The following is a 19,078-nucleotide window of genomic DNA, read 5'->3' as shown; positions in this document are numbered from 1 at the left end:
CTATGAGCGCGTATCTATGCAAGAATTCTTCTGTTCTTCTGTCTTTTGGTCAGCATTCATCCCTGCTTTTCAATGGTTATGTTTTTCTAAAATTTTTTATTTCCATGAACATTTGGCATGAGGAGGGGTGGAGAGAGAGGAGCCACTGTCTTAACAACCCATAAGCCTGCTGATTTTTGTTAAACCCTATTTTCCTGACTTTTATATATGTAACAAAAAAATTTTTTTTTTTTTTTGCCTATGTGCTGGGAATGTTTTTATTTAATGCTTTCTTGTATAGCCTTGTATATAGAAGCTGCCTTTGTAGGAAGCTATGGTGTGCCCCAGACATGGAACTTTTTCTTACATATATGATTTTTTTTTTTTTTTTTTTTTGAGACAGTCTTGTTCTATGGCCCAGGCTGGGGTACAGTGGTGTGATCTCAGCTCACTGCAATCTCTGCCTCCCAGGTTCAAGCGATTCTCCTGCCTCAGTCTCCCGAGCAGCTGGGATTACAGGCACCTGCCACCATGCTCAGCTAATGTTTGCATGTTAAGTAGAAACGGGGTTTCACCACGTTAGCCAGGCTGGTCTCGAACTCCTGACCTCAGGTGATCTGCCCGCCTAAGCCTCCCAAAGTGTTGAAATTACAGGTGTGAGCCACCACACACAGCTACATTTTATTTTTGTTTCAGTCTTTTCCAGTTATTTGCTTGTTTGGGGTATAATGGGGAGCATATTACCTGATTAGTTACTGAGATGCCCTCAGGGGCAACCTAAATTCTAAGGGTGCAAGAAAGTGACTGACTGTAGTAGGGATCTCCAGAAAGCATCAACACAATTATTTTCTTAAGTATTTAATTTGATATAGATAAATAACTGTTTTAACCTCAGTTGGCACCAAATTCATCCTCTGCTGTTATGTCTTAGGAGTTGGACTTAAATGGAGTAACATCTTCTCATCAACTACACTGGATAACTTTTATTTTGCCCATGTGCTGGGAATGTTTTTATTTGATGCTTTCTTGTATAGCCTTGTGGCCTGGTATATAGAAGCTGTCTTTCCAGGAAGCTATGGTGTGCCCAAGCCATGGAACTTTTTCTTACAGGTAAGTTATAATTCTTCTGTTATTGATAGAGGCACCATCCTTATGAACTTCATTTATGATATTTATAAAAGCACTGTCTGTAATAGAATCAGTAGGTCAGGTGGAAGAACCATTTTCATTTACACTCCAGCCATACTAATTCACTAGCCATATCCTAATCCCCTCTAAGCCCTCCAGTAAACGTAAATAGTGGTAGATGATAGCTTGTGACCGGCTGGGCACGGTAGCTCACGCTGGTAATCCCAACACTTTGGGAGGCTGAGGTAGGTGGGTCCCCTGAGGTTGGGAGTTCGAGACCATCCTGGCCAACGTGGTGAAACCCTGTCTCTACTAAAAATACAAAGAATTAGCCAGGCGTGGTGGCGTGCCTGTACTCCCAGCTACTCTGAAGCCTAAGGCAGGAGAATCGCTTGAACCCGGAAGGCAGAGGTTGCAGTGAGCCAAGATTGTGCTATTGCACTTCAGCTGGGGTGACAGAGCGACACTCCATCTCAAAAAAAAAAAAAAAAAAAAAAACTTGAGACCTCAAACTTTACAAATTATGAGTCATCTATCACTTTTATAGGAAAATGTTTTATAAAGGATTAAACTCTGGCATAAAGAAATTAATATATGATGAGGCCAATACAGTGACTCCCGCCTGTAATCCCAGTACTTTGGAAGGCCAAGGTGGGTGGATCTCCTGAGGTCAGGAGTTTGAGACCAGCCTGACCAACATGGCAAAACTCCATCTCTACAAAACTCCAAAAATTAGCTGGGCATGGTAGCGGGTGCCTGTAATCCCAGCTACTCGGGAGTCTGAGGCAGGAGAATTGCTTGAACCCAGGAGGTGGAGGTGGAGGTGGAGGTGGCAGTGAACCGAGATCGCACCATTGCACTCCGGCCTGCACAAAAAGAGCGAAACTCCATCTCAAAAAAAAAAAAAAAAAAAAAAAATTAATTAATATATGATGGGTCTTTATATGCTAGGAGAGGTTAGTTATGTCTGGGCGCACACCACCTGCATTATTTCCTTGGTTAGGTCAGATCTCCTAGAGTCAGAATCACAGAGAAAGGGGGAGCATTTGCATTCTGACCTCTCTTCTCAGTATTTTTTCATATTATCTTTCACTTCTGTATCGCTCAGAAAAGAAGATCCAATAGAATAATATAATACTGTTTGCTATGGGCTCATCTCTCAGTGATTTTCTTTTGTCTTCCTTAAGATTTTTTTCTTTTTTTTTTTTTTTTTTTTGAGATGGAGTCTCACTCTTGTCACTCAGGCTGGAGTGCAGTGCAGTGGCGCGATCTCGGCTCACTGCAAGCTCCGCCTCCCGCGTTCATGCCATTCTTCTGCCTCAGCCTCCTGAGTAGCTGGGACCTCAGGCATGAGACACTGCACCCGGCCTTTTGTTTTGTTTTGTTTTGTTTTGTTTTGTTTTGTTTTTGGATATTTATTAGAGACGGGGTTTCACCGTGTTGGCCAGGATGGTCTCGATTTGACCTCATGATCCACCCGCCTCGGCCTCCCAAAGTGCTGGGATTACAGGCCTGGGCCACCGCACCCAGCCTCTTACAATTTTAATAGAGTAGTCTGCTTTTCGGCTGGGCACCGCGGCTCATGCCTGTAATCCCAGCGCTTTGGGAGACCAAGGAGGGCGGATCACCTGAGGTCAGGAATTCAAGACTGGTCTGGCCAACATGGCAAAACCACGTCTCTACTAAAAATACAAAAATTAGCCAGGTGTGGTGGTGCACACCTGCAGTCCCAGCTACTCAGGAGGCTGAGGCAGGAGAATTGCTTGAACCCAGGAGGTGGAGGTTGCAGTGAGCCGAGATTGCGCCATTGCACTCCAGCCTGAGCAGCAAAGCAAGACTCTGTCTCAAAAAAGAAAAAAAAGAAAAAAAAAGGATGGTCCGTGTTTTATGCCCAGGGTGTTCAGACACTAGCCAATTAGCTCCAGAATTTTAATTTCAAGAAATTTTGTGCAATCCATCTCAGTACAAAAGCTAACAGACCAAAGTATTGTTTAATACTGCCTTTCCGTGCCATGGCAGTGATTGTACTTTTCTTCCCTTCGTAGCGCTCTTACTGGTTTGTGGAATCACCTGAGAAAAAAACTGAAGTAAGTCAATTTTATGAGCAAATGCAAAGCAAGTATTTTGAAGCTGAACCAACGGATTTGAGAGCAGGTATCCAGATCAAACATTTGTGCAAGGTACTGTTTCAAAGATCTTTTATTCTTGATGAAACTGAAGCTTAGTTTACAGTTCATTGTAAATGCTGGTTACTGGAAATACAAAATAAAAATTAGATGTTAATAACAGGTCATAGCCATCATGTTTACTTCCTTTGAGAAAGATAAAATATATATAGTATATAATCAAAAGTGTCATTTTCTCCTCCCTCCAGAATATAATTAGATTTTGTTTTTTCTTTAACATTTATTTTATGTTCAGGGGTACATGTGAAGGTTTGTTATATCAAAAAACTCAGGTCATAATGGTTTGATGTCCAGATTATTTTGTTACCCAGGTGACACTAAGCCTAGTACCCAATAGTTATTTTTTCTGCTCCCCTCCCTTCTCCCAACCTCTACCCTCTGGGAGGTCCCAGTGCCTGTTGTTCCCCTCTTTGTGTCCATGTATTCTCATCATTTAGCTCCCACTCTTAAGTGAGAACATGCGGTATTTGTTTTTCTGTTCCTGTGTTAGTTTGCTAAAGATGATGGCCTCCAGTTCCATTCATGTTCCTGCAAAGGAAATGATCTCGTTCTTTTCTGTGGCTGCATAGTATTCCATGGTGTATATGTACCACGTTTTCTTTATTCAGTTTACCATTGATGGGCATTTAGGCTTATTGCATGTCTTTGCTATTGTGAATGGTGCTGCAGTGAATGTACATGTGCATGTGTCTTTATGACAGAACAATTTCTGTTCCTTTGGGTATATACCCAGTAATGGGATTGCTGGCTCGAATGGTAGTTCTGCTTTTAGCTCTTTGAGGAATTGCCACACTGCTTTCCACAATGGTTGAACTAATTTACACTCCCCTAACAGTGTATAAGCATTCCCTTTTCTCTGCAACCTCACCAGTATGTTACTTTTTGACTTTTTTTATTTTTTTATTTTTTTGAGACAGAATCTTTGCTCTGTTACCCAGGCTGGAGTGCAGTGGCGGGATCTCAGCTCACTGCAAGTTCCGTCTCCTGGGTTCACGCCATTCTCCTGCCTCAGCCTCCCGAGTAGCTGGGACTACAGGCGCCTGTCACCACGCCCGGCTAATTTTTTGTATTTTTAGTAGAGACGGGGTTTCACTGTGTTAGCCAGGATGGTCTCGATCTCCTGACCTTGTGATCCGCCCGTCTCAGCCTCCCAAAGTGCTAGGATTACAGGCGTGAGCCACCGCGCCCGGCCGACTTTTTAATAATAGTTATTCTGACAGATATGAGTAGTTTTGATTTGCAGTAGTTTTGATTTGCATTTCTCTAATGATCAGCAGTATTGAGCTTTTTTTCATATACTTCTTGGCCACGTGTATGTCTTCTTTTGAAAAGTCTCTGTTCATGTCCTTTGTTGACTTTTTAATGGGATTTTTTTTACTTGTAAACTGTTTAAGTTCCTTATAGATGCTGGATATTAGACTTTGTCAGATGTATAGTTTGCAAACTTTTTCTCCTATTCTGTGGGTTGTCTGTTTACTGTGTTGATAGTTTCTTTTGCTGTGCAGAAGCTCTTTCGTTTCATTAGATCTCACTTGTCAATTTTTGCTTTGGTTGCAATTGCTTTTGACATCTTCATGAAATCTCTGCCAGAGTTGATTTTTGTATATGGTGTAAGGAAAGGATCCTATAAACTACAACTTATATTTTAGTGTGGATAAAAGTGCTTAACAATTGAATGAAAAATAAGATAATTGTAGCACACAGTATATGCCATTAGGAAAATAAATAGAGCGATGATCTATTAATTGAGAGAAGGATGGACAGAAGGAACATTTCTAATAAGTTATGTTATGTTAATGACAAGTTATGTTAATGAAGCATCTCTGAAAATATGGCCATTGTGGATGCCACAACCCTCTCCAACAATATAACCTCAGTTGAACAGAGCCACCTCATCCCAAATTAGGCTCGTTTTCCTGGAATAGCCTACATCCAGTGACTGCTCAAGGTGGGGATATTAAGGCCTAGCTTTTTCCTCCAGCTCCAGTCAGCTTTGAATGGTCATCCAAGCTGCAGAACTCCTTGTGTGGTTGACCTTGTTGTCACTGTATGTACTGTAGCCCTACTATTCTCTCTCTCAAATTGGTATCCTTCCTTTCTTCACACAGGTGTTGGGCCCACACACTCCTGCATGCTAATTTCTCTTATATAAACTTCCTGGATGCCAATTTTCATCTTACAGTTTACTTCCCAGGGGACCAGTTAGTGATTACTGATACCCAGAGTTGCCAGAGAAAGTAAATGATAAGATAAGTGGTAGACTGTGGTACAAGTTAGCAGTACAGTGTTCATATGTGGTGAATTGGGATGATATACCAGGGGAAATAAATGCATCAGTTAGTGACATCCATCAAGCATTTGAAAAATATGGGATTAGTAGTAGTTACATGGACTATAGAATTGGATAGGTATTGCTGGGGGAGAACGGATACATGGACATTGTTTACGATTAACCATCAGAGGCTAGGTGTTATAAAATCTAGTGAGCCTCCCAGGAAACATATAAAGAGATTCTCATCCGCAGTAGCCAAAGAAAAGAAAAAAACTGAGAACTAAGCCCCAAACTTAATCAAAAGAATAGGAGAGCTCTAGAAAAGCTTAAATTCATAATCTGTGCGGGTTTGCTTTACCAGGACTTTGAGTCGATGCTATAAAGGATTATGGAATTGGGAGCAGGTGAAGGTATTTTGCACATGGGAGGAATATGAATCACTGGAAGCGGAGGGTAGACTACAGTTGGCAGGCTTCACGATGGTCCCCAGTGATCCTCACCTCCTGATATTCACACCCTTGTCCAGTCCTCTCCTGTGTGATCTGTATAATACAATGGAAGTGAAAATACATGCTTTCCAAAACCAGTTCATAGCAGGTATTGTGAATTTTACTTTGGTCTTCAGTTGCTTGCCCTTAAGTAAGCCACCATGTCTTTCAAGCTGCCCTGTGGACTTGCTTCTGTGGACAAGAACCAAGGCTTTCCAATATAACCAGTACCAGCTTCCCAGCTGTGTGAGTGAGTCCCCTTGGAAGTGGATGTCTTGGCTTCTGTCAAGCTTCAGGTGACTACAGTCCAAGTTAATACCTTGACTGCAACCTCAGAGAAACCCTGAATCAGTCCCATCCAATGAATCTACTATATGACTGTTTTGCAAGTGGACCCAGAGAGCATTTATCGAAGCATTAAGAAATGTGCTAATAAGAGGAACACCAGCATCATTGGGAACTGTTGCCAATAGGAGATATTATTGCAGAACTGGACTCACTGATAACAACGGAGATATGATTCAAAAATAATCGCGATCAGGGTGTGGCACAGGCATGAACAATTTTCCTAATAAGTGACAAGTTTGGAGTGACAGTCTGGGGCACTTGATCTACAAATGATGGTTAATAAAACACAATTTCCTGGAGGCAAGATAGATGGGCAGCCAGCGAGGGCATTGCTCAAACCATACAACCAGAAGTGTGGATGAATGAATCATTAGGAGCTGGAGGCAAGGCACCCAGTAGTAATTAATGGTCTCCTCCATCCTTTTCAGTTTTCAGAGCTGACACCTATTGACTGGAGGAGGGGCTTGATTGCTAAGTGGAAGCAGACTGCAAAACTAAGGCAAAGGCACATGATAATGATTACCCAAGTCTTTCTGCAAAAGGACCTATAGCTATTTGTCTAGGTAATACTCAGAGATGCAAAGTGTCCTCATAGTCCCCTTGTTTAACCAGGGGTATGTGCAGGCTAGGTAATAAATGAAATCCTGGTCCTTGTCCGGCTTACAGTAGGTACACTGGGACCGTGGACACACCCAGTGGGCATCTCCACAGCTGTCACATGTACAATTGGAAACGACATACTTTGTAGCTGGTGTAACCCTTACATTGGCCCCATGGCCTCTAGAGAAGAGCTGCCCCTACAGGGTCAAATCAAGTTGAATCCTTTGAAACTACCTACCTCCACTAGCCAAGATGGTAAATCAAAAGCATTGTTACATTCTGGGGAAGTGGCAGATATTAGAACCACCTTTCAAGAATGTATTACTAGAGGCTGGGCGTGGTGGCTCATGCCTGTAATCCTAACACTTTGGGAGGTTGAGGCAGGTGGATCTCAAGGTCAGGAGATCAAAACCATCCTGACTAACACAGTGAAACCCCATCTCTACTAAAAATACAAAAATTAGCCAGGCTTGGTGGCACGCTCCTGTAGTCCCAGCTACTCGGGAGGCTAAGGCAGGAGAATCACTTGAACCTGGGAGGCAGTGGTTGCAATGAGCCAAGATGGCGCCACTGCATTCCAGTCTGGGTGACAGAGCAAGACTCTGTCTCAAAGAAAAAGAATGTATTAGTAGTGATCTCTGGTCACATTACCATTTAAGTTACCACTCTGGTTCGTGCAAAAATCCACCCAGATGAATGCTGTGGGATGACAGTGGATCTACCACAAACTCAAGTAAATAGTTGACTCAGTTGCAGCTGTGTCTAGTATCATTTGCCTGTGGCAGGAGATTAACACAACCTATGGACATAATGTGAGACCATTGATTTGGAACATCTCTCTTTCCATCACTATCAGATCAGAGATTTTTGTATTCATTTGAAATGAACACCAATATATATTTACTTGTGTCCACAGCTGTAAAGATTCTTTGGCCGTCTGGCCTAATATAATCTGAAAGGACATGGACTGGCTATTCATCTTGCATCTGGCCAAAGATTTCTTGAATAAGACCTCTAAAGCACAGACATCAAAGCAAAAATTGGCAAATGGAATTGTGTCAGGCTTAAAAGCTTCTGGCCAGGCATGGTGGCTCACGCCTGTAATCCCAGGACTTTGGGAGGCCGAGGCAGGAAGATCACGAGGTCAGGAGTTTGAGACCACCCTGGCCAATACGGTAAAACCCTGTCTCTACTAAAAATACAAAAATTAGTCGGGCGTGGTGGCATGTGCCTGTAGTCCCAGCTACTCAGGAGGCAGAGGCCGAAGAATCACTTGAACCCGAGAGGCGGAGGTTGCAGTGAGCTGAGATTGCGCCACTGTACTCCAGCCAGGGCGACAGAGTGAGACTGCATCTCAAAAAAAAAAAAAAAGCTTCTGCACAGTGAAGGAAGGAAACAATCAACAAAGGGAAGACACAGTTTACAGACTGGGAGAAAATATTGCAAACTATTCATCCAACAAGGGATTAATAGCCAAAATATAAAAGGAACTGAAACAACTCACTAGCAAAAAAAAAAAAAAAAAAAAAAAAAAAAAAAATCCAATTTAAAAATAGGCAAGAGATCCAAATAGGCATTTCTCAAAAGAAGTAATACAAAGGGCCAACAGGTATATGAAAAACCTGTCAATGCAGCTAATCATCAGGAAAATGCAAATCAAAACCCCAAAGAGATATTATCTCAACCCAGCTAAACTGATATTATAAAAAAGACAGAAAATAATAAATGCTGGTGAGGATGGAGAGAAAGGGAAACCCTTGTGTACTATTGGTGGGAATGTAAATTAGTACAGCCATGCTGGAAAATGGTACAGGGGTTGCTCATAAACCTAAAAATAGAACCATCATATGATCCAGCAATCCCACTGCTAGATATGTATCCAAAAGAAAGGAAGTCAATGTATCAAAGATCTATCTGCACGCTCATGTTTATTGTAGCATAACTCACACTAACCAAGATATGGAATCAACCTAAATGTCCATCAGGAGATGAATGTGTAAAGAAAATGTGGTGTATATACACAGTGGAAGATTACTGAGCCACAAAAAAGAATGAAATCAAGTCATTTGCAGCAACATGGATGGAACTGGGGACATTATGTTAAGTGAAATAAACCAGGCACAGAAAGACAAACATTGCACGTTCTCATTCATATGTGGAGCTAAAATAATTCATTTCGTGAAAGTAGAGAATAGAGTGGTGGTGACCACTGACTAGAAAGGGTAGTGCAGAGTAGGGCATAAAAGGGGGTTTCTTGACGAGTACAAAAATGCAATTAGATAGAAAGTGTTTGATGGCACAATAAGGCAACTACAGTTAGTAATAATTTACTGCATATTTTAAAATAGGAGAGAAGGTTTAGACTTCTTTTTTTTTTTTTTGAGACAGAATTTCACTATGTCACCCAGGCTAGAGTGCAGTGGCATGATCTTGGCTCGCTGTAACCTCTGCCTCCCTGGTTCAAGCAATTATCCTGTCTCAGCCTCCCAAACAGCTGGGATTACAGGCACATGTCAACATGTCCGGCTAATTTTTGTATTTTTAGTAGTGACAGGGTTTCACCATGTTGGCCAGTTTGGTCTCGATCTCCTGACCTCAGGTGATCCGCCCGCTTTGGCCTCCCAAAGTGCTGGGATTATGGGTGTGAGCCACCATGCTCAGCCTGGACTTTTCCCAATACAAAGGAATAATAATAAATGTTTGAGATGATGGATATCCCAGTTACCCAGTTTTGATCATTACAAACTGTATGCTTCTAGCAAAATATCATATGCACCCCATAATATATACAACGATTATGCACCTATGAAAATTAAAAATAAATTGTAAAAAGTAAAATTAACTTAAAGTTATATGGGTATACAAAACTTAATGCTTTCAAACCTGAGTAAGCAAAAAGAAATCTCATAAAGATAACGTAGGAAATTACCTTGATAAAACAAAAAATACTGTGTTTTAGGTCAGTTACCAAAAAAGTAAAGAACCTTCTGTAGTGTGACAATTTTGAAGACATTTCTATTTTTATTTTACCAATGATGTTAAAGCCAGCTTATTTGTTAAAGATATACATAAGTCACATGAACTAAAAGGAATTTGAGTTAATTACTGTATATTTTATATGAGTGCTCCTCTAAGTTAATCTGAAGAGAATTTCTTAAGGGATTTTTGGCCAGACTTTACATGTAGACACAACACATAAAATAAAACATGTACATATGTGGAAACATACCTAAACACACACATATGTACACACACACAAAGACGCTGTAGCTTTTATTTTAGAATTTTAGTCTTGGGAGAGTAATACAAACTCACGAATTTATAAAGGAGAGTTAGATCCAAATTATATTTCTGACAAAATGAGACTTGTTTACATGACTAAACTTTATTTTCTCTGCTAGGTACTTTCTCTAATTAAGACTGTGGACCAAAATTTTTGGTAAAGTAGCTTTCATAGCAGTTTGACTTTTTAAAAAACAAACGAAACACTCCTTTTCTTTTTTCAGTTTTGAATAAGTTTAGGATTAAGTATTCCAATGCTTATGTTTAGCTAGGACTGGCTAAATTGTATAAGACAACAAAATCTCCAAGTAGACTTGCGTTTTTAGTAACAAATCTCCTCTCTTGTGTGCTGGCCTGGTTTGCTTACTAGTCAATGAAGGTAGGGAAGCATTCGAGGTTTCTTTTTTGGCTTTTTTTGCCCTGCCTCGTAGCCAAAGCAAAATGTTTATGTTGGAGAGAGATACCTTATAATGTTGATCTCAGCTCAAGATTTTGACTCGTCTGATCTGGAAGCCTAACTTTTATGAACATTTACCTAGTTCTTTTTCTTGTGGACTAATAATCCTTCAATTAACTGTCCCATCACTATAAGTGATTGTTAGCCAGGCAATCCTAAATGGACATTTCTGAAAAATGTTCAGGTTGCTGTAATTTGTCAAGCCATTAATTTGAAAGCCCTTTAAGACTTTTTTATTCTTGGCTGGAATGCTGTAAGCAATGAGTTTTATTTCAGCATCAGTAGAAAAGTCAGCAGATTCAGAGTAGGCTGGAAAAATCATAGAGGACTTAGAAGGCTCTACATGTCAACTCTATAGTTAGAAGTTTTTGAAAGAGTTTGAGAATGACCATTTCAGCTGTGAATGTTTTAAACATAATTTTCCCATTGGTTTAAAAATGTGCTCCAAAATGGCCCATAATGGTGGCTCAAATCCCAGAAAACCTAACATTCCTTCATGTTTGAGAATCCCATTTTGTTCTTATTAATCTCTTGAGAGCAAAGATAATCCCATTAATCCTGTCAGCAAATGTCAGGAGTGTAGACTGGTGTTTTAGATGGTAGTGACCATCCTAGTGGCTTTTAGAATCTTCGTCTACCATTAGAATGTTTTCTTACTCTGAGAATATTTTTAGAAGCAAGCAAGGGGAAAGAGCCAAATCATTTAAAAATGCACATAAGCAAGCCAAAATGAAACCAAAATCAGAGTGTTCACAAAAACTTTAACCCAGGCATGCAGACCAAACAAAATATTAAACTAGGCATGCAGGCCATGTGAATTCACCAGAAATACATGCCTCAGACACAGGATATAAATTATGTAGAATCCAGGATACTCAAACCAGAAGGGTAGTTGTCTTTATACCAGAAAGGACTTGTCATAAAAGAAAGTCTTATCATTCTAGGAGAGAGATAAGGTTCTTTACTAAGGTGGCCTTACAACCAAAACAAACCCCATATGAAGTCATAAACCACTCACCAAAGTGAGGGAGGATGAGAATCTGAGAAGAGATTCACTGGGGCATAAAAAGTAACTCATGGAAGCAGAGAATGTAGAGTCCTCAGTTGTACCACATTTGATTCTAGGGGCTGCTGATTCTTCTGAAGTGAGCTCACTTTGATCCCACTTCTGACACCATTTATATCAATAACAGAGAGAGGCTCTCTAAAAGAAAGTGGTATTTACTTGGAAATAGAGCATTCATGTGTTTTGGTAAATTGTGTATATATATATATTCATGGAAGCAAAGAATTATAAAGATTTTTAAAGGAGAATTAAGAGGATTATGTGATTGCTTCAGATAATTACTTTTGGCTACAAGGATTAATAACAAGCATGGTGCCAGTCTGAGGTCAGATAGGCAGTTGCTGGGCAGATGTCTTTACAGAAACATTTTTTGTGTAGGACTGCAATGGCCTTTATGCAAGGTTGTGGTTTCTTTTTTTCTTTTCTTTTCTTTCTTTCTTTTTTTTTTTTTTTTTTTTTTTTTTTTTTTTGAGACAGAGTCTCCCTCTATTTCCCTGGCTAGAGTATAGTGGTGTGATCTTGGCTTATTGCAACCTCTGCCTCCTAGGTTCAAGCAATTCTCTTGTCTCAGCCTCCAGAGTAGCTGAAATTACAGGCATATGCCACCATGCCTGGCTAGTTCTTGGATTTTTAGTAAAGACAAGGTTTCGCCATGTTGGCCAGGATGGTCTCAAACTCCTAACCTCAGGTGATCCACCTGCCTCAGCCTCCTAAAGTGCTGGGGTTACAGGTGTGAGCCACTGTGCCCGGCTGCCAGGTTGTGGTTTCTGCAGAGCCTTTTGTGATAGCCTTTGTTATTAGGCATTTGTACATGAGAACTCTCTCTTCATGGCCTTCCCTAGATGTATTTATTAAGGTGTTTTTTTGTTTGTTTGTTTGTTTTTGTTGTTGTTGTTGTTGTTGTTTAACACAAGTGACCTCATTTTGATTTGGACAACGTTCATACTACATTCTAATCTTCTAATTGAGAACTGTTTCCTGGAAACCCAAACCTGAAACAGCACCCTTGGAGCTGATACTAGATGAGAATGAACCAGATGGTTGAAAAGCTAGGAACAGGCCAGGTGCGGTGGGTGGCTCACGCCTGTAATCCCAACACTTTGGGAGCCCAAGGCGGGTGAATTACCTGAGGTCAGGAGTTCAAGACCAGCCTAACCAATATAGTGAAACTCCATCTCTAATAAAATACAAAATTAGCCAGGCGTGGTGGCAGGCGCCTGTAATCCCAGCCACTTGTGAGACTGAGGCAGGAGAATTGCTTGAACCCGGCGGGGCGGAGGTTACAGCGAGCCAAGATCACGCCACTGCACTCCAGCCCAGATGACAGAGCAAGACTCCATCCCCCTCTCCAGGAAGAAAAAAAAAAAAAACAAAAAAAAAACTAGGAACAAAAAATTCAAATAGAAAAAAATCAAAACCCTTGGGTTGGAAAGCGCTTCACATGTTGATTATGTTTTGAATCAGAAGTGGTGCCAGTGTACAATTGGACAGGCAGGACCATTCTGGCTGTTGTGAGGACGCTGAGTGGAAACAAGAAGACAAATTGGAGGTTTTGATAGTAGCTCAGGTAGGATATGATGGCACCATGGACTAGGCTGGTGGCACTGGAGATCGCAGTATAAAGATTCAAAACAGGCCAGGTATGGTAGCTTACACCTGTCATCCCAGCACTTTGGGAGGCCGAGGCGGGTGATCACTTGAGGTCAGGAGTTCGAGATCAGCCTGGTCAACATGGTGAAACCCCGTCTATACTAAAATTACAAAAATTAACCGGGTGTGGTGGCAGGTACCCGTAATCTCAGGAGGCTAAGGCAGGAAAATTGTTTGAACCTGGGAGGTGGAGTTGCAGTGAACCGAGACCGCACCACTGTATTCCAGCCTAGGTGACAGAGTGAGACTCTGTCAAAAAAAAAAAAAAAAAAAGATGCAAAATGTGTTTTAAGGTTATAACTGAAGACTTATGTATAGGTTAGATGTGGGATTGAGGGAAAAGGAAGAAACTAATGTGGCTGTTGGTTTAGTGGCTTGAGGAAATGGGGAGTTAGTTGACCAGTTATGAATATTGGAGATACTGGGGAAAAGTCACAGTTTGATTAGTTTATTGTTGGTTTTTAAATGAAAGTTTGGGAAATTAAGAGCTTACTTTTGGATATAGGAACTTCAGACATTCATCCAAGTAGAGATTTCAAATAAGCAGTTGCAGGCCTGATGCTTAAGTCTGTGGAGAAGACAGTATAAGACACCTAGGGAGAAAATGCCTACCACCATTTGGGATTTTTAAAAACTTAAATAGGTTTTTTTTTGTTGTTTTTTTGTTTTCTTGAGACAGAGTCTCACTGTTGCCAGGCTGGAGTGCAGTGGTGTGATCTCAGCTCACTCTAACCTCCGCCTCCTGGGTTCAAGCAATTCTCGTGCCTCAGCCTCCTGAGTAGCTGGGACTACAAGTGCCCGCCACCACACTTGGCTAATTTTTGTATTTTTAGTAGAGACGGGGTTTCACCATGTTGGCCAGGATGGTCTCGATCTCCTGACCTCGTGAGCCACCTGCCTCGGTCTCCTAAAGTGCTGGGATTACAGGCATGAACCACCACACCCAGCCCAATAGTATTTTTTTCTATTACACAAGATGTTTGCCTTTATTCACCATCTATAGGTTGTGTTAGAAGGAAAATATGCTTTAATTCTTAATGATATGGGCTTGAATCCCAACTCTTCCATTTAAGTATTGTGTTTCTTAGACTGTTTTCACCTCATTTAAAAAAAAAAAAAATCTAACCTAAATCTTCTTACTAGCTTGTGTAAGTACTCAAGTTGGCTCCTAGGTACCCATGTCTGCTCCAGACAAGCAAATATTAATATGCCATCTCTCCTTGAAAGTTTAAATTTCAGGCTGGTTGGTTGCCTGGAAACCTTACCTCTAAGATGGGTTCAAGAAAAGTTATAATTTCATAGATTTTTTAGCTTCTACTTGTTGCTAGACTGGGAGTGATTCTTTTTCCACCTTCTTGTGTATTAAGCAGAAGCACTACTAGTCTACACATAAAAAATTTGAGATAAATATCCATGTGTGATTTTCAATTGACAGTTCTCTAAATTGGGCCAAAGACATTAACTGAAGAAGATTGTGGCATTATAAGTTCAAGATGGAAACTGAAACAAAGCAGTCATCCATTGAATCAACAGATGATTGGATAAAGAAATAATTATGGTATAAGCCGGGCACAGTGGCTCACACCTGTAATCCCAGCACTTTGGGAGGCCAAGGCGGGTGGATCACCTGAGGTCAGGAGTTCGAGACCAGCCTGACTAACATGGTGAAACCTCGTCTCTACTAAAAATACAAAATTAGCCGGGCACGGTGGTGCATGCCTGTAATCCCAGCTACTCGGGAGGCTGAGGCAGGAGAATCTCTTGAACCCAGGAGGTGGAGGTTGCTATGAGCCAAGATCGTGCCACTGCACTCTAGCCTGTGCAATAAGAGTGAAACTCTGTCTCAAAAAACAATTTTAAAAATTAAAAATAATAATAATTGTGGTATGTACACACGATGGAATACTACTCAGCCATAAAAAAAATGAAATCATGTATTTTGCAGTAACATGGATGAAACTGGAGACCACTCTCTTAAGTGAAACAACCCAGCAACAGAAAGTCAAATTCTGCGTGTTCCCACTTATTAGTGACAGCTAAATAATATGTATACATGGACATACAGTGTGGAATGACAGACATTGGAGACTCAGAAGGGTGGGATTGTGGGAGATGCATGAAGGATGAAAAATCACTTGAAGCAGTGTTTATTATTTGGGTCATGGTTACACTAAAAGCCCAGACCTCACCACTATACCATATATCTGTGTAACAAAATGGCGCCTGTACCCCTTAAATTTATACACATAAAGTAAAATAGAAAAGAAAGCAGTAATGAATAAGATTGCTCAGGGAATGTTTGTATATCTACTGTGACATTCTAAACCTTGTGTTATGCCTTCAAATATTTCTTTTCATAGTTTCATTCCTTTACACTTTGATTTTTCTTCTCATAACTGATGATGTATTGTGTCTTTGATAGCTGGTATGAGTGCTTGTTCTTTCAATGTGATTGTGATAAAGTTAGTATTTGTGGGATTTTTCCCATAGGTATTCCAAACGCACAACACTACCAAAGTAGCTGTAAATGACTTGTCTTTGAATTTATATGAGGGGCAGATCACTGTTCTTCTAGGACATAATGGGGCAGGAAAATCCACCACTCTGTCCATTCTCTCAGGTAGGTGTTCCACTCTGTTAAAAAAAAAAACTGTAGATAAAGCAATGAGACTTTTGTGTATCCTCTTGATGTTCACAGTTTAGTGATTTCTGTGATACATACTTTAATAATCTCCTTTATTTTCAAGTTTGCAAATAATTGTTATAAAATTTAAAATTAGCATTTATTTTGGGGAAGAGGAAAGAGGACATTACATAATGATAAAAAGGTCAATCTACCAAGAAAACATAACTATTCTTAATATGAATGCAGTCAAAGAACAGAGCATCAAAATGCTCAAAGCAAAAACTGATAGACTTGAAAAAAGAAATAGACACATTTGCAATTATAGTTGGAGACTTCAACACCACTCTTCTGGCAATTGATAGAACCAGTAAACAGAAATTATTAAAGTTACTGAAAAACTTAACAGCACTGTTACTCAAAACAATCTAATTGACATTTATAGAAAATTCCACTCAGCAGAATACACTTTTTTTTTTCTTTTTTTTTTTTTTTTGAGATGGAGTCTCGCTCTGTTGCCAGGCTGGAATGTAGTGGCGCAATCTCAGCTCACTGCAACCTCCGCCTCCCAGGTTCAAGCAATTCTCATGATTACATGCCCAGCTGATTTGTGTATTTTTAATAGACACAGGGTTTCGCCATGTTTCCCAGGCTGGTCTCAAACTCCTGAGCTCAAGCGATCCACCCACCTCGGCCTCCCAAAGTATTGAGATTACAGGTATGAGCCACTGCGCCCGGCCTGCAGTAAGTGAATAGTTTCTAGTGTGTAACATTTTAATTCCTTTAATAATTTTTCTCATTATATAGTTTTGAGTTATTTTCTTAGTAGTTGCCCTGGGGCTTACCATATACACCTTAACTTAAGGCAATGCACAGCTTAAAACAGAATTCATAAATGTCAAATGGCTGATGGGCAATGCTGGCATGTTGTAATATGACACTCACTCATGTTTTTATTACTCAAATGATTTGCACTTATTCATACACATTGAAACATAGAACATACAGTTAAATAGGAAATTACAAAATAAATTACTTCTAAGTTCATCACCTCAAAAATAACTGTCAGTGTTTTGTAGCATTTTCTTCTGTGTGAAATATTGCTAATGCTAATGAGTCATCTCTATGTAAATTTCAAAGTTGATATGCTAATGAGCAGTTTGTTTCCACGTTCCCTTATGAAAACTAAGTTTCTGTTATGTTTTCTACTTGATTCCAGGTCTCTATCCTCCCACAAGTGGAAATGCCTATATTAATGGATACAGTATCTCAAAGCAGATGGTCCAGATTAGGAAATCGCTGGGCTTGTGTCCCCAGCAGAACCTGTTGTTTAATTACTTGACGGTATCAGAACACCTTCATTTCTATTCTGTGGTAAGCAAAAGAAAGTTTCCTTTTCCCCCAGTCTATTCATGTGCTTCAGGTAGATTAGCTACTACGAATATTCTTATTCTTACAAAGTTCAAAATTGATTTTAATGAATTCTTTAAACATAAAGAAAAGCAAAGGGAATAAATTACTACATGAATGACGTAAGAGAAAAGCTGGTGTAATATGTTTCTAAGAGTAAAGTTGGAAGCACCAAGTAAACTCTGGCTCCTTTTTCTAGATAAAAGGAGTACATGGAAAGATGACGCCTACTGAAATTGACCGCATGCTGGCTACTTTTAACCTGCTAGAAAAGCGTAACAAATTGTCAAAGTCACTGAGTGGAGGAATGAAGCGCAAACTCTCCATCATTATAGCATTTATAGGGGGCTCCAAGGTAAACAAACAAACAAACAAAGCCAAATATGGATTCCCACTGCATTCTGCAGCTACTCTAAAAGAATCAGCTGACACAAATTTGAGAACTGCTATGGAGCTAACGTTCTAAATATAACCTCCTAAATGAAAATCAGATGGGATTGACATTGTCGATCTCGTTGGTATAAAATGGCCATAGGTTTGAAATTATTCCAGTATTCCTAATTCAGTTTTTTCTAAACTTTTTTTTGAGACAGGGTCTTGCTCTGTCACCCAGGCTGGAGTGCAGTGGCACAATCATGGCTTAAAGCAGCCTTAACCTACCTAACTCAAGCAATCTTCCCTGCTCAGCCTCCCAGGTAGCTGGAACTACAGCCACATGCCACCACACCCAGCTAACTTTTTACTGATTTTTTAAGTTTTTTGTAGAGATAGGGTCTCACTATGTTGCTCTAACTTTTGGGCTCAAGTGATCCTCCACTTTGGCCTCCCAAAGTGCTGAGATTACAGGTGTGAGCCACTGCACTTAGCCTCTAAACTTATTATCTTAGCCTAGTTGAACAAGTGAAAAAGCAAAATCAGAGTAAGCTCCATGACTGGTAAGACAATAGTGGTACCAGTATAAAATATTTAACAATGGTCACGGATTTGTTTTCCTGGTCTTCAGGTAGTGATACTTGATGAGCCAACGTCTGGCATGGACCCAGTCTCAAGGAGGGTCACCTGGGATCTCCTGCAGCATTTTAAACTTGATCGTACCATCCTACTGACCACCCACTACATGGATGAAGCTGATGTTCTGGGTGACCGCATAGCCATCATGGTCAAGGGATCCGTGCGGTGCTGTGGCTCTTCAATTTTCCTGAAAAAGATATATGGTCTGTCTCTCCTTGATTATTCTCAGGATATTGATGCCTTCATAACATTCTTCAAACATATGTTTTATTGTTTTTTTCTAGGTACCCAAAACTTCAGTGATTCCTTCTGTTCTATTAATTAGTATTCAACTATGAGCTCTTTGAAATAATACTCCTTTTTTTCAAAATTATTTCCCTCTTTTGTATTTATTGTTTTATCCAAAATTTCTGTTCAGTTTTTCCACATGGCTTCTACTGAAATTTTAATTTGCCCAAATGCATGTGTGCTTTCAAAGAGTTAGATAGATAGACAGACAGACAGAGAGACAGGTTGATGGATTATAAGGGAAACGTAGTGAATCAAACATCTGCTGTTTCTTGTTTTTCAAAGAAGTA

At 40.1% G+C, this 19,078-nt stretch overlaps 1 protein-coding gene across 4 annotated transcripts in view; it reads left to right on the top strand.

Moving 5' to 3' along the window:
* LOC126944488 (phospholipid-transporting ATPase ABCA3-like) overlaps positions 1-19,078 on the top strand; it is a 179,919-nt gene that overhangs the window by 71,596 nt on the left and 89,245 nt on the right. For all 4 annotated transcript variants that reach the window (XM_050774024.1, XM_050774026.1, XM_050774023.1 and 1 more), the window contains 6 exons: positions 911-1,089; positions 3,153-3,287; positions 15,947-16,076; positions 17,299-17,453; positions 17,689-17,844; positions 18,493-18,703. In XM_050774024.1, the coding sequence (XP_050629981.1) occupies positions 911-1,089; positions 3,153-3,287; positions 15,947-16,076; positions 17,299-17,453; positions 17,689-17,844; positions 18,493-18,703 (966 nt within the window). The remainder of the gene's footprint in view (positions 1-910; positions 1,090-3,152; positions 3,288-15,946; positions 16,077-17,298; positions 17,454-17,688; positions 17,845-18,492; positions 18,704-19,078) is intronic.

This window comes from Macaca thibetana, chromosome 20, assembly GCF_024542745.1.
Source record: "Macaca thibetana thibetana isolate TM-01 chromosome 20, ASM2454274v1, whole genome shotgun sequence".
NCBI classification, from domain to species: domain Eukaryota; kingdom Metazoa; phylum Chordata; class Mammalia; order Primates; family Cercopithecidae; genus Macaca; species Macaca thibetana.
Note: the sequence above shows the minus strand (reverse complement) of the source record. Positions and strands in the feature narration are given on the sequence as shown.